The sequence below is a fragment of the Mauremys mutica genome, chromosome 1, assembly GCF_020497125.1.
Source record: "Mauremys mutica isolate MM-2020 ecotype Southern chromosome 1, ASM2049712v1, whole genome shotgun sequence".
Lineage (NCBI taxonomy): Eukaryota > Metazoa > Chordata > Testudines > Geoemydidae > Mauremys > Mauremys mutica.
The window spans coordinates 151,391,430-151,406,244 of record NC_059072.1 but is presented as its reverse complement, the minus strand read 5'-3'; the positions used below and the strand labels follow the sequence as shown (position 1 = coordinate 151,406,244).

Here is a 14,815-nt window from a genome sequence, read left to right as displayed (position 1 = left end):
GTCTGGAGCTGAGGGGCCAGCATCTTTTCTTAACACTTAAAGCCTTTATTGACGACTTCTTATCAGGGCTCCTCCTTCTCCAAATCCTCTGACCTTCACTGCCAACCTCCCACAAGTGGTGTGTGTGTGTGTGTGTGTGTGTGTGTCAGAGATTAATTCCTTCCAGCTGGAATTTCCCTTGCCCTCCCTCTTCCCAAAAGTCACCTGATTTCCCCGAAAATCAGCATATGCTAACCCAGCCTAGATCCACATGCTCCCACCCCAGGGACTCAGCCAAGGGGATTGTGAAACAGGCTCTGGAAATTCCGCTGGATGGGAGCTTAGGACGTGAAAAAGCTTTATCTGAGAAGGAGATACAGGGAGCCACATTCTACAGGCAGGGGGTGCTACAGCATTGTGAGTAAAGGCTCAGACCCTTCCCTATCAATGCCCCACATCACTGACTGGGATGTGGTCTGGAGACAGAAAAAAAGAGAGACGGAACAGGGAGAGAGAAACAGAGGCAAAGACGGAGAGAGAAGGTAAAAATCTCCAAAACTAGCATTAGAAATGGGCATGGACGACATTCCCCATTGCTATTGTTTGGGTTGCTTGGATTAGAAAGGGGTTAATCTGTGTGGTACAGCAGAAAGCAGTAGGAGGCACTGTCCCCAGACTCCAGTATAGTATAGGGGATTCTAGTATAGTATAGTAGGGTGGGTGACTCAGCAGGGAGCACTTTCTGGCTTGAGTCAGTACTGATCCAAATACCCTAGCCTGGTGCTTGAGGATGCTGTGTGATTGGGTGTGTGTGACTCATAGGGGTGCTCTCCACTCTGAGTCAGTACTGACCCCTACACCCCACCATGGTGCTGAGGTGCTATAGTGCAGGAGGTGCTGTTGTTTGGATGAGAGGTACAGCTTCCTCTCCAGGCATAGGAACTAAAGTTGCTTTGGCACGTTCCCCATGAGTTGGGACATTGAAGCTGTTGTCCTGCCCACCAAGCACGCACACACAGAGAAAACACTAATCAGCGCTGTTGTTTTTGTCCCAGTCCTGTAACTCCAAAGTCCAGAAGCTGAAGCTTTTCAGGAAGGACACAGGATGGAACTTTTGCAGAAGTGGTGAGTTGCTGGGTATAGAAGGGGAGCTTTGGCTTATTAATAATTTAATGAACAATGCAGCTCTCCCAGCTCCCAGGGAGCAAGGGATGGAAACAGGGAATGGGACCTAGCTCCCCTGCAGGGACTGTCCACCAGGCAGTGCTGGACCCAGCCCCTGTAGCACTCCCAGCACCCAGGAAGTGGGAGACTAGGTCTGAGAATGGAATCAGTGCCCATGTCTCCCCTGGCAAGAGCTCCACGTAAAGATCTGCAAGAGGAAGCTATTCTCAGTGTACAACGGCAAGTCTGATTGCTACTGAATAACTCTGGAACTATGCTACATATTAATCTTCAGAGCCACCCACTGGCACTTTTCTGTTAACTATTTACATATAATCAGACATAGAGCACTCCTGTAACATTGCCTTCCTCTTCCCTCTCTCAGGTGGCTCATCCTCTGTTGCCTCCTGGCCTGGGCTGATGCAGCCCCCATGTACGGCGAGATCCTGTCCCCTAACTACCCTCAGGGGTACCCCAATGATGTGAAGGAGTCCTGGGAAATCAGTGTCCCCCCAGGGTATGGCATCCGCCTCTATTTCACCCACCTAGACATAGAGCCATCCCAGGACTGCGAGTATGACTCTGTGAAGGTACAGTACCCCATCCACCCCCACTCAGGGGAACAGAGGGGATTGTGGGGCAGGACTAAGGAGCAGCAGCAGAGCTCAGTGGGGTCTGTGGGGAAGAACTGAAGGTCATCGACAGAGCTTTGTATGGGAGCCCAGGACTGGAATAGGGGACCTACCGGCCCCTCCTGGGGTCGAACCCATTGAAGCACAAATGATTCAGCGCATTCACACTAGCCATGGCTGAATCAATTTGAGTTTTGCCTGGCGTCTGCACTAGCACTCTTTAAACCAATTCAGTTTCAATGCCCTCTGGTCACCTGTTCTCACTACAGGGTTATATGCAGAGCTACCAGCTCCGTTCCACAGCTGTCTCAGCCACTGAGCCTCCAGTAGTTTGCCAGCCGAGTGTCCACTCTCACCCGTCCACCATTTCCCTTCCACATTGTCTCCATTAGAAATGCCCTCCCAACCACTGTTAATGTCCCCCTTCCAGTCACATCCTCAGTCAATGAACCCTAGTTGTGCAAAGGCTATTTTAGCTATGAGTGTCATTGACCTTCACACTGGCACCCAAACACTTAAGCCTGAAATGACTCAAAGTTAACCTCTGAACAACCACAAACTATGCAGTGTAACTGGTTGCACGATAATGAGCTGCTCGGGGAGCTTGGGTGTAGACATGGGGCATGTTGCTATTGTGCCAAGGGGCTCAAATGTTGATAACAACAAATTTCTCTAGTGAAACAAGACTTCTCTGTCTGTCCTCTGCAGATCCTGTCCAGTGACCATGTCGAGGGCCTGCTCTGTGGGCGAAAGCGCAGCAAAGACCCTGGTTCCCCAATCCTGGAGGAATTCTATGTCCCTTATAACACCCTGACTGTGACTTTCCAGTCAGACTTTTCCAATGAGGAGCGTTTCACTGGTTTCAGTGCCTATTATGTTGCAGTGGGTAAGGCTGGGCCTGCCTCGGAGTCTCTGGAGTGTCCTGTGGACATGAGCTTCTGCACAGCAGTGTCCAGGGACTGGCAGGAGGGAGGGGCTTTTGCACCAAGGTATTCCTCACAGTGCTGTACTATCAATGTCCAACTGGGAGAGACCCCAGCAGAGTGAGCTTCTCCACAGCAGTGCCAATCAGCACTCTGCTTCAGTGCCTCTACTCTAGAGACCTCCCCTGCTTGGCATCAGTGCCTGTTTACTCCACTCCCTAATCGTAACCTGATTTCTTCCCCCAGTTTCCTCTCTCACTCGGGTCTCCCTTTACTCCTTGCAGATGTGAATGAATGCATGGATTTCATGGAGGATGCCTGCAGCCACTATTGCAATAACTACATTGGTGGTTACTTCTGCTCCTGTCCCCCAGAATACTTCCTGCATGAGGATCAGAAGACATGTGGGGGTAAGAGCCTCGCACCTGCTGCCCCCAACAGCAGGAGGTGAAGAGGGCACCACTGATACTGAACTGGGAGGAATGTCTCCATCGGTGGTCTGGCTGTTAAGGAAATGCACAGGGTTTGGTAAACAGGAAGGAGATGCAACAAACTGGGAGTACAGAACAATAAACTAATGGGCTATAGAATGGGAATAACAAAATGATTCACCATCTGAATGGGGAGGAATAGCGCTAAACAACGGGAGGGAGTAAAGAACTACAGAGACCAGTAAATCAGAAGTTTGCAAAGTGTTTTGGCTTCCAGCAAGGCCAGTGCAATTTGGGGGTGATTGCATAAATGGAGGTATCCTGGAGCAGGGAAGTATCAATATAGTATCCCACTGGGACACTGTGCTCAGCTGGAGGGGACTCAGTCTCGGAGGCCTCACATCCCAGAACGGAGAGGGACAGTCCTTCTCCATAGAGCTCTGGGGAGATCCCACCTGGGGTACTGTAGGCAGCAATGGGATCCTTAACTGTAGGAAAAGAGTGACAAACTGAGGGAGCTCAGAGAGGAGCCCAAAATGCACAGGGAATCAGAGGGGTACATTCAAAGAGCTAAATCCCGCCAGCTAGGCAAAGCCCTTGTTGGTTGTGTAACACAAACACTGTCTGCAGGTGTGCAACGGGCACAAATCAGAGATGAAGGGGGATTGTTTCTGGAAGGCTGAAAGGGGAGAACTAGGGGAAATGGGGGTGAGATTGAACCAAAGGACAGGTGCTCAGGAGCCATCCCCCATTCCAGGGGGATCTGTGCAGTTGTCTCCCCAGATGAAGGACCCAGAGCTCCACTGCTCAGGACACTAAGATATGGGGTCCCCAGAAAGTGGATGGGAGAACAATCCTCTCCTGGTCCACCAATGGGAGAGACAGATTCTCATTTCTGGCTGATGCAATGTCTTGACGTGATTAATGCAGGTTACAGGACACTGAAGGTGGATTGGAAGGTGAGGGCTCTCCCCTCATCTCCCTTCCTGACCTCCCTGTCCATGTTCCTTCCTCAACCATAGTGAACTGCAGTGGGAATGTATTCACTGAGCTGTCAGGGGAAATCTCCAGCCCCAACTACCCCAACCTGTACCCTGAGAGCTTGATCTGTGAATACCGTGTGGTCCTGGAGCCGGGCTACCGTGTGGTGCTGAACATCAGGAGTGAGGACTTTGATGTAGAACCAGCTGACTCAGAAGGGAACTGCCCCGACAGCTTAACAGTAGGTGGTGGGGTACAGACAGGAGATCTCTCTGACTGGGGTCCCATTACCCTGCTCACCCCTGATCTCAGCCATGTCTCCCTAGAGATTCCCTTCCCCTCACACTCAGGGTTCCCCTCTCCCTGCTCATCTCTAATCCCAGATGAGCCCCCCCCCCCCAATTAGAGATTTCCTTCCCCTCGCACTCACTGCCCCGTCTCCTTGCTCAACCTTAATCCCATCTGTATATCCCTGTTAAGATCTCCCACTCCTTGACTCTGTCTCTGTCACTTTTTCTCTGTCTCCTGCTCATCTCTTCCAATTTGCCATTGCTTCTTGTTTATTATTTTCCCAGTTCACAGACGGAAAACGACAGTTTGGTCCCTATTGTGGCAACAAATTCCCAGGGCCTCCAGAAATTAAAACCAGGAGCAATATTCTTGATATTATCTTCCAAACAGACAAAACGGCACAAAAGAAAGGCTGGAAAATGCGCTACTTTGGGGACCGTGAGTAAATACCTTTGGAAAATGCTCACTTTGCTGCTCTGAGACAGAGAGGATGGATAGATGGTTTGGCTAAGTTGGTGCCTGTTGCTTGAGTGAAAGTGGGATGGCTGGCTGGGAGTCAAAAAGAGAAAGGTGGGAAAAGAGAGAGAGTGAGTCTCAAACCGATCAGTCACTGATATCCTCTTTCCTCTCCAAAGCAATACCCTGTCCCCAGAGTGTCACCCCAAATTCTATTCTTGACCCACTAAAGGACAACTACATCTTCAAGGACTACGTGAAGGTGACCTGTGTGAAAGGTTATGAGGTTGTGACGGTAAGCTGCCCATCCAGCCCTGCAATGGGGTTCTATGATCCCTTCCCCTCAAATGTCCTGAGAACCCTGTTGACCTCTAAGTATCTCTCCCAGGCACTCTGACACACCTTCTCCTTCCTCCCTACCCACCATGGAAGCGGAAGGTCAGTTCCTAAAAACCTGACAGGGAGAGAATATGTTGTGTGCAGACTTTAGCACAGAGCCACTTGGACAAATGGGGACTCCTTCCCCAACAGCTCTGCAGTGGTTCTGGATGCCCTCACTGGTCCTGAAACAGGAAATTGCTATGGCTGACTCAGACCACTGGGCCTGTTTAGCCCCATGACATCACGCCTTCTGCCCCACTCCAGACCAGGTCAGACCAATAGCCTTGTCTAACCTAGTACTCTGCCTCCCTCTATACCTGACTGCTCTGCAGATATCCCTACATCTCAGTGAAATCCCTCCATGGGGGAGCTTAATTCGGTTACATTTCACTCTCAGTAACTGACACACATTCTTCTTTCACTCAGGAACAAGGCAGCCTAGCAGCCTTTCACTCCAGCTGCCAGAGTAATGGAGAATGGAGCAACTTGCACCACAAATGTGTCCGTAAGTGTCCCTTTCCTCTATGGCTGTAGGAGATCTGGAAATGGGATATGGGCCTTTCAGTGTTAGGGCGTTAGTTTCAATCTGGCCTTAGATGTGGGGGAATGGGTGACCCACAGCGGGATGAGGAATGGGCTCTGAGCCTGCTTAGTGCAGTGATGACCACTGACGAATGAGCAGTTGCAGTGGTTCCTAGTCAGACAGTGTAAATTGATTGTTGGGTGGGGATACCCCTTTGATACCGTCTTTTCTGTTTTTCTCTGCAGCTGTGGACTGTGGTCTGCCTGACACTATTGACAATGGCAGAGTCACCTACCTGTCAGGATTTGAGGAGACTCAGTACAAAGCCAATATCAGCTATGACTGCGAAGAAAAATATTATACCCTGCAAACCAGAGGGGATGGTAGGCATTCCCCAGACACGGTGGCCTCTACCCATGACTAAAGGCCCAAGAAATAGTATTGTCCAACTGCTGTATTCTGACTGCCCCGAGTAAGATCCCCTCATGGGGCTGAGGCTGGGACTATATTCCTAAGGAAGACTGTACTAGTTGGCGTAGTCCAGCCTCACCCAGATAAAATCCCGTAATTGGGTGGGCTTGTAGCCGATGGTCCTGTTCAATGGCCACTGCCATGGTATCTGAGTTTGGTGGTTTGTTTGCATTGTGGTAGTGAGCTCTCAGTCTAGCTCCCAGGTACCCATACCACAAAAAACCCACCACACAACTGGCACTGATAGTCTCTGTCACTGGCAGCTTCAGAAGAGTGGTCACGGATTTAATAGGACAGAGCACATACTCCCTGCCAGGGAAGGAGCTGAGGCACATTGGCAAGGGTTCTGTGTTTGTGTGAGGGGGAGCTCGCTCTGCTGCTTACTGGGCTATACTCACTGTCAGTCTGTCACCTTTGCACAGTAATCTCTCCCTTCCCACACATTAACTAGATTAAAAACTGGCTAACTGATAGGTCTCAAAGTGTAATTGTAAATGAGGAAGGTCATGGAGCAGTTGTGCTTCCAGTGGAGTCCCACAGGCATTGGTTCTTGGCCCTAGGCTTTTTAGGGTTTTTATCAATGAGCTGGAAGAAAACATTAAATTGTCACCGATAAAGTTTGCAGATGACACAAAAATTGGGGCAGTGGTAAATAATGAAAAGGACAGGTCACTGATACAGAGAGATCTGGCTTGGTTGGTAAACTGGGCACAAGCAAACAGTTTGTTTTAACATTTTAGTACAGCCAAATCTAAATGTACGCATCTAGAAATAAAGAATGTAGGCCATATTTGTAGGATGGGGGAGTCTAGCCTAGAAAGCCATGATCCTGAAACAGATTTGGGGGTTGTGGTGGGTAATTGTGAACTCCCAGTGTGACGCTGTGGCCAAAAGAGCTAATGTGATCCTTGGATGTATAAATGGGAATATTGAATAGCTGTAGGAAGATTATATTACCTCTGTATTTGGCACTGATATGGCCACTGCTGGCATACTGGGTCCAGTTCTGTGTCCCTAATTCATTAAAGATGCTGATAAATTGGAGAAGGCTCAGAGAAGAGCTATGAGAATGATTAAAAGTTTGGAAAACACACCTTATAGTGTTAGACTCAAGGAGTTCAATCTATTTAACTTAACAAAGAGAAGGTTAACGGGTGACTTGATCTCAGTCTATAAGTACCTACATGGGGAACAGAAATTTGATAATAGACTCTTCAGTCTCGCATACAAAAGTATAGCAAAATCCAATGGCTGGAAATTGAAACTAGACAAATTCATACTGGAAAGAAGGCAATTTTTTAACAGGATGGGTAACTAATCCATTGGAAAAACTGACCCAGGGCCATTGTGAATTCTCCATCACTGGCCATTTTGAAATCAAGATTGGATGTTTTTCTATAAAACCTGCTCTAGCTCACACAGGATTTAATAAATTAAGGGAAGTCCTGTGGCCTGTGTTTTGCAGGAGATCAGACTAGGTGATCACAGTCAACCCTTCTGGCCACAGAATCTAAGAAAACCAGTTCCCCAGAGTTATTGGTCACATTCTCATGATGTTTTGTACTGAAATCCTTTCTATGCTTCTGTGTTTTCCAAGGGATTTATCGGTGTTCAGCCAGTGGGAAATGGGTGAGCGAAGAGATGGGAACAGAGCTTCCAGCATGTGTCCCAGGTATCACAAAGAACTTTGTCTATGTGTGCATGTTGTGTGTGTGTGTGTGTTTTGTAGAGACCCGACCACCATTAAAAGTCAGTTTTCTCTCCACCACTTCTCTCTAATTTAAAGAAAGCAGAACCAATCTGCCTGAAAAATTGCTGCTTCCTTTTCCAGGGTAGAATTCGACTGGGTAATTTGAGTAACATTAGATTGGGTGTTTCTGAGATCGGTGGGTTCCTGAGAAAGATCAGAGAGGGCAGCAGAAGGAAGCTGGGAAGTACATAAGCTCTACTGGTCTTCTAGTGAACCAGCTCACCGCAGCCAGTATTGGACCCTGCTACCGCCTCTGTTTCCCTACTATTGGCTATGCTGGTTCTCATGTTTTAGCCCTTCAGACAAATTAAAATTCATCCCCTTCCAGCAGGTAAACAAAAAAAGTCTGCAAAACCAAAACAGACGTCCAGCAACCTCATGCTGGGTCTTCCCCAGTTTAGTCAGGTGCATCCTCACCAGGCCACATAAACTTTTCACCCTCTCTTGGATGTAGCTTCTCTTGTAGCCTTCTCCTGGGCTCAGCAGTCCATTATGTGCTGTTGGAGCAGGGCAATAGACAGGGGACTTCACCCACCTTTGCTGGAAAGCCCAGCCTAGACCCTTAGGAAAGCATAAATGTTAACTCTCTTCAATACTCATCCATGCTCTCCTGGCCAGACTACCTTGAATATGCTTTCTCAGGGCCTCTAACTGCCCCTTAAGGAGGAGTTGCTCCTGCCCCTTGCTGCAGTTAGCTCCAGCCAGGCCTTTCCCTCTAGTTAGTATGGAGAGCTTCTTCCCTAGTGCTCTCTGGGTCTCCTGTAGGTCTCTCACCTGTGACTCATTCAGCAGGCTCCCTCTGATAGGAAGCAGCACCTCGTGGCTACAGGTATGTGATGCCTGGTTACCTGAACCAACCACCAGGTCCAGCTCAAACTCACCATCTGGGAGGTGGATAACTAGGCACCGGTGGGGCTGAGCTAGCCCCCCTGAAAGGGCCAGCCCACTCTGTGACATGAACCTTGCAATGTCTGCATAGACTCCTGTCGAACGGCAACTCCTGAAACATGGTTTAAAAAATAAAACTAAGGAAATTCCATGACAGAACAATGAATTACGTTTCTGTGAAGTCTGAAACTGTAGCCTGGCAATTGTACAACCTAACATTCTAAACTAGAGACATTCACTTTAATTGGATAAAATCCACAAAAGATGGAAAGTCACAGACTTCACAGATTATGATAATGTGACAAAGAGTCCTGTGGCACCTTATAGACTAACAGACGTACTGGAGCATGAGCTTTCGCGGGTGAATGCCCACTTCGTCAGATGCATGTCACAAATGTATTACTGTGATAATGTGAGCAGCCTTATGTGTGGGCCCTCGTATTATCACTGAATAAGCTGAATCTCACAGACAACTTTACCCTCAAACAGGGCCGGTGCAAGGATATTTTGCACCCTAGGCGAAACTTCCACCTTGTGGCCCCCGCCCCCACCCCTCCCCCCGGAGCATCGCTTGTTATAAACTTTCAAAAATGAATACTGCATAATGTGGCATTGTTTATTAGAATTAATACACGTTCAGCTTGAAAATTTATTAATTTCATTAGTTAGTCTACATATTTAATGAAACTAAATGAATAACCTGACAGGGGGTGTGAGGCTGGTTGGCTTTGGATCTGGAGGTGTGGCAGGGGTTGGCTGGAGACAGGGGGTGTGGGCAGCGATGAGCTGCCAAAATCTTAACAACCGGTTCCCTATAAAAAGTTCTGATTTAAGGGGGGGGAGCAGGGGAGGGGCCAGGGAGAGATCGTCGTGGGGCCGGAGGCCCCTGCAGGGCCTGGGCCAATTGCCCCACTTGACCCCTTCCCTCTCCTCTGGCCAGCCCTGGAGCTTGCAGCAGCCCCCGCCCCCACCTTGCTGGGCCATTCAAAAAGCAGCAGCAGGATGACTCCAGAGCTCAGCTGAGCTGCCCAGCTGATGCCGGCGGCTGGCCACGCTGCAGCTGGGGGGAAGCAGGGGAAGGGCCGGGGGAGCCTCAGCCTCCCCAGCTGGGAATCCTGGGAGCAACAGGATGGTCCGGCCCACAGGCCAGAGTTCTTTGCCCACCTCCTGGCCCTTTAACAACCGGTTCTCCACCAAGGTCTAATTTTAGCAACCGGTTCTTGAGAACCTGTAGGAACCTGCTCCAGCTCACCACTGGGTGTGGGGCTGGTTGGCTTTGGGTCTGGAGGTGCGACAGGGGTTGGCTGGAAACAGGGGGTGTGGGGCTAGTTGGCTTCGGGCACGGGGGTGCGGCAGGGGTTGGCTGGAGACAGGGGGTGCAGGGCTAGCTGGTTTCGGGCACGGGGTGCGGCAGGGGCTGGCTGGAGGCAGGGCAGGGGGTTCAGCAGGGGCTGGCTGCGGGCAGGGGGGTGTGGGGCTGACTGTGGGCAGGGCAGGGGGTGTAGCAGGGGCTGGCTGGAGGCAGGGCAGGGGGTGCAGCAGGGGCTGACTGTGGGCAGGGCAGGGGGTGCAGCAGGGGCTGGCTGCGGGCAGGGTGGTGGGTACCAGGGCCATCCCTAGATATTCTGGGGCCCCAGGCTTCCGTGGGGGGGCAGGCCTCCATGGGGGGGCTCGCTTGGGGGGCAGGGGGAACCACACCCCAGTACTCACTGGCGGCGCGGAGGGGGCCGGGTCTCTGTACTTCCTCCCGCCAGTGAGTGCAGGCCTGGCCCTGCTGCAGAGCTCAGAGGAGTGGGGGCGGGGGCCCCGGGGAAAAGCCAGAGCAGCAGGGAGCATCGCAGCGCCCCCATTAGCTGGAGGAGGAATGACATCATTCCCGGCCTGCCTGCCCTTGCCCCTTGCACAGCGGCGGGAAGAGGGTTACACGTTTAGCTGGTGCCAGGTGAGCATCCCAGACATTTTGGGCACTGCTTTTTGGCGCCCTCAAATCTTGGCGCCCTAGGCAGCCACCTAGTTTGCCTAGTGGTTGCACCGGCCCTGCCCTCAAAGAACACACAGCTTCACTGCATCCATGAGACTCATTGCCTGTGACCCTCCTAACCAATGCCCCTACACTATAGGATTTACATACCATGAGCAGAGAAGACTCTGATGGCAAAAGATCAAAGACAACTATGTGTAAAACCAGTGCATTATACTTCAAACTATCCAGAGTTCATGTATAAATTCTCCAGAAGAGTGGGTTTGTCTGATTTAATTCTTTCTACGGCCTTTACCAAACTCCTTCACAAAGAAATCCTTCATCTTAAGGGAATATATTGCAAAACAAGAACGACTGGTACAGTAGATGGATGATATGAGCTTGGCAGTGATAACAGGGCAGAACTGAGCCTGTTTGGGTGACTTTAACAGTGAATTTCTTGACTTCTTACATTAGAATTTGAGGATGCATAGGAGACAAGGTGGGTGAGGACCCACTTTTGTTGGTGGAAGATACAATCTTTTGAGCTACACTGAGTTCTTCTTCAACCAGCATGACTTCAACAGCAATGCAAACAATTTAAGGATAGGCATTTTTATACTTCACTGAAGTTAACAAACTTTTTATTTCCGAATTTGTTTAGTATGGGCTGTCAATTAGTTGCATTTAACTCAAGCGATTAATGCAAAACAAATGAATGAGATTTTTAAAAATTGTTGCGATAAATTGCACTTTTAATCACACTGTTAAAAAGATAATAGAATACCAATTTAAATTTATAATAAATATTTTGGATGTTTTCTACATTTTCAAATATATTCACTTCATTTACAACACAAAATACAAAGTGTACAGTGCTTACTTTATATTACAACAATGCCATGCAAATGCCTGTTCTCACTTTCAGGTGATATTGTAAATAAGAAGCAGGCAGCATTATCTCTGGTAAATGTAAACAAACTTGTTTGTCTTAGTGATTGGCTGAACAAGAAGTAGGACTGAGTGGACTTCTGGCTCTAAAGTTTTACATTGTTTTGGTTTTGAGTGCAGTTATGTAAAAAAAAATTTGACATTTGTAAGCTGCCTTTTCACGATAAAGAGATTGCATTACAGTACTTGTATGAGATGAATTGACAAATACTATTTCTTTTATCTTTTTACAGTACAAAATATTTGTAATAAAAATAATAATATAAAGTGAGCAGTGTACACTTTGTATTCTGAGTTGTAATTGAAATCAATATATTGAAAATGTAGAAAACATCCAAAATATTTATAATATATTTAAATTGATATTCTATTATTGTTTAACAGTGTGATTAAACTCAGAATTAATTGTGACTATTTTTTTAATCGTTTGACAACCCTATTCCTTAGTTTTTCTTTTCTGTAAACTTTGGATGCAGATTATTTGACACAGAACTGCCATGGACAGAGGTTACTCTGAACCAGGATGATGTCAAGGAGACAGGAGAGAGGGGACTAGGGGGGTTTTAGGGGGAGGGATAGCTCAGTGGTTTGAGCATTGGCCTGCTAAACCCAGGGTTGTGAGTTCAATCCTTGAGGGGGCCACTTAGGGAGCTGGGGCAAAATCAGTACTTGGTCCTGCTAGTGAAGGCAGGGCTAGGGTAACCAGATAGCAAGTGTGGAAAAATCAGGGCAGGGGTGGGGGGTAATAGGATCCTATATATAAGAAAAAGCCCCAAATATCAGGACTGTCCCTATAAAATCAGGACATCTGGTCATCCTAGGCAGGGGGCTGGACCCAATGACCCTTTGGGGTCCCTTCCAGTTCTATGAGATAGGTATATCTCCATAACCACCCTACTAGCAAGTGGTAATTCTCCCATTACATCCCTTTTTATTTCCCTTCTAGTCTGTGGAATCCCCAGTACACCCATCCAGGAGCAGCAGAGGATTTTTGGGGGCACCCGTGCTAAGCCAGGCAACTTCCCCTGGCAGATCTTATTCCAAAACCCACGGGGAGGTGGGGTACTTATTTCGGACCGCTGGGTGCTGACTGCAGCTCATGTGCTGGATGATTCAAATAGCAAGCCCATAATGTATGCTGGGGTGACCAACATCAACCAACAGATCAAGAGGGAGGAGCCCATACAGCTGTTTGAAGAAGAAGTGTTCATTCACCCTAACTGGGCAAAGGTTGCAAACCCAGAAGCTCGGACAAATTTTGATAATGACATTGCACTGCTGAGGCTGACGGCGCCTGTGAAGATGGGCCCCAAGATCTCACCACTCTGCCTCCCTGGTGGTTCCCCTGAATATGAGCTGGAGAAAGGCAGACTGGGCTACATATCTGGCTGGGGCCGGACAGAGGACCGAAACAGAGTTTACCATCTCATGAAGGCACAGATCCCTGTGGTAGACATGGCACAATGCCGTAGTGTGAAGCCGAAGCCACCTGCTGATTCCACCACTTTCCAATTCACTGACAACATGGTCTGTGCTGGAGATGGCACAAAGGACAGCTGTTCTGGGGACAGTGGCGGAGCGTATGCCATCAATGACCCCCACAATGAGACACGGTACTATGTGGGTGGCCTGGTCTCCTGGGGACCACGGTGTGGCACATATGGCCTTTACACCAGAGTGGGGCGCTACCGGGACTGGATCATGGAGACCATGAGCCGATATGAGGAGGCAGAGGGATCACACCAATAGATCCTTCTCGCCCTAGGGCACTGCCATCTCACCAGGTGTTGAGGTCACATGTCCCAGCAGATTGGCTGCCCTTTAATCCCATCTACTCTTTGCACAACAGACCAACTGCATTGTGGCTGTGCCGGAGTAGGGAGTCAGAAACAATGGGTTATCTATTCCATTGTAACTACATCAGGGAGGGGCGTCTCTCTTCCTTCTTCCACTGGAATTGCCAGGGCAGGAGCAGAGAGCATGCTGGGTAAAGAGGCCCCCTTTTACCTTTACCCTTCACATTCTTTGCTCAAATTCCTTGGTTTTTAGAGAGATGCTAGCCAGGCCGCGTCCGCATGGTCGCTCTGAGGCTGAAACCCATCAGTGGGGACAATAGAGGGTAATTGCTGGTCCACAAGAACTAGGTTCAGAGCCTGGCCAACCAAAAGACGAAGGGCTGCTCCTTCTCCTCACTAGGACAATAGAGGCTCATTGACTTCCGACTCACGTATTCTCTGTATCACTCACAATATCTAACTGCATTAAAGGATCACCAAATCACCTCCCTATGTGTGCAGTCTCCTTTCTTCTCAGACTAGACCTAGGTTCCCAACTGAAGTGATCCATCTCCCCCCTCACTCCCATGCTAATAGCTGTAGGCCTTTTAAAAGCTGTGGCTCATGCTACCTCACTGCAGCCAGGGGCGGCTCTACAAATTTGGCCGCCCCAAGCAGTCATGCCCGGGAGGCGCCCCCGAGCCGCGGGAGCAGCGGACCTCCCGCGGGCATGACTGCGGAGGGTCCGCTGGTCGCGCGGCTCAGCTGGACCTCCCGCAGCTGCGGGCGGTTCGCTGGTCCGGCGGCTCCGGTTGAGCTGCCGCAGTCATGCCTGCGGGAGGTCCACTGGAGCCGCCGGCCGAGCGTCCCCTCCGCAGTCATGCCTGCGGCAGGTCCGCTGCTCCCGGGGCTCCGGTGGACCTCCCGCAGGCATGACTGTGGCAGGTCCGCCGGCCCAGCCTGCCGCCCCCCCGGGAAAGGGCCGCCCCAGGCGGGTGCTTGCCCCGCTGGGCTCTGGAGCCGGCCCTGACTGCAGCATCTGGGACCTTTATATGAGCCACAGCTGTACTGGCTGGATCCTCACTGGCAGCTGCTGTCAAGGAGCAGGGCTGCCCAGAGAGGGGGCAGGGGGAGCAAGTGGGGCAATTTGCCCCAGGCCCTGGGCTCTGCAGGGACCCCCATAAGAATATAGTATTCTACAGTATTTCAACTTTTTTTTATAGAAGGGGCCCCCAAAATTGCTTTGCCCCAGGCCCCCT

The 14,815-nt window shown here is 49.8% G+C and overlaps 1 protein-coding gene across 1 annotated transcript; it reads left to right on the top strand.

Annotated features, from left to right (window-relative positions):
• Positions 1–408: 408 nt before the first annotated feature.
• C1S (complement C1s) lies at positions 409–14,062 on the top strand. The gene is made up of 12 exons (XM_045000310.1): positions 409–521; positions 1,035–1,104; positions 1,529–1,733; positions 2,484–2,661; positions 2,983–3,108; positions 4,152–4,351; positions 4,686–4,839; positions 5,037–5,152; positions 5,665–5,743; positions 6,007–6,144; positions 7,830–7,904; positions 12,728–14,062. Exons 2-12 carry the CDS (start codon positions 1,085–1,087, stop codon positions 13,528–13,530), a joined length of 2,094 nt encoding a protein of 697 aa, XP_044856245.1. The 5' UTR covers positions 409–521; positions 1,035–1,084; the 3' UTR covers positions 13,531–14,062.
• The last annotated feature ends 753 nt before the right edge of the window (positions 14,063–14,815 follow it).

Coding starts and splice junctions, on each gene's coding strand:
- C1S (XM_045000310.1), top strand. CDS start 1,085: ATGGAACTTTTGCAGAAGTG. Junction 2,662..2,982: donor TGCCTATTATGTTGCAGTGG/GTAAGGCTGGGC, acceptor TACTCCTTGCAG/ATGTGAATGAATGCATGGAT. Junction 5,744..6,006: donor CTTGCACCACAAATGTGTCC/GTAAGTGTCCCT, acceptor TTTTCTCTGCAG/CTGTGGACTGTGGTCTGCCT.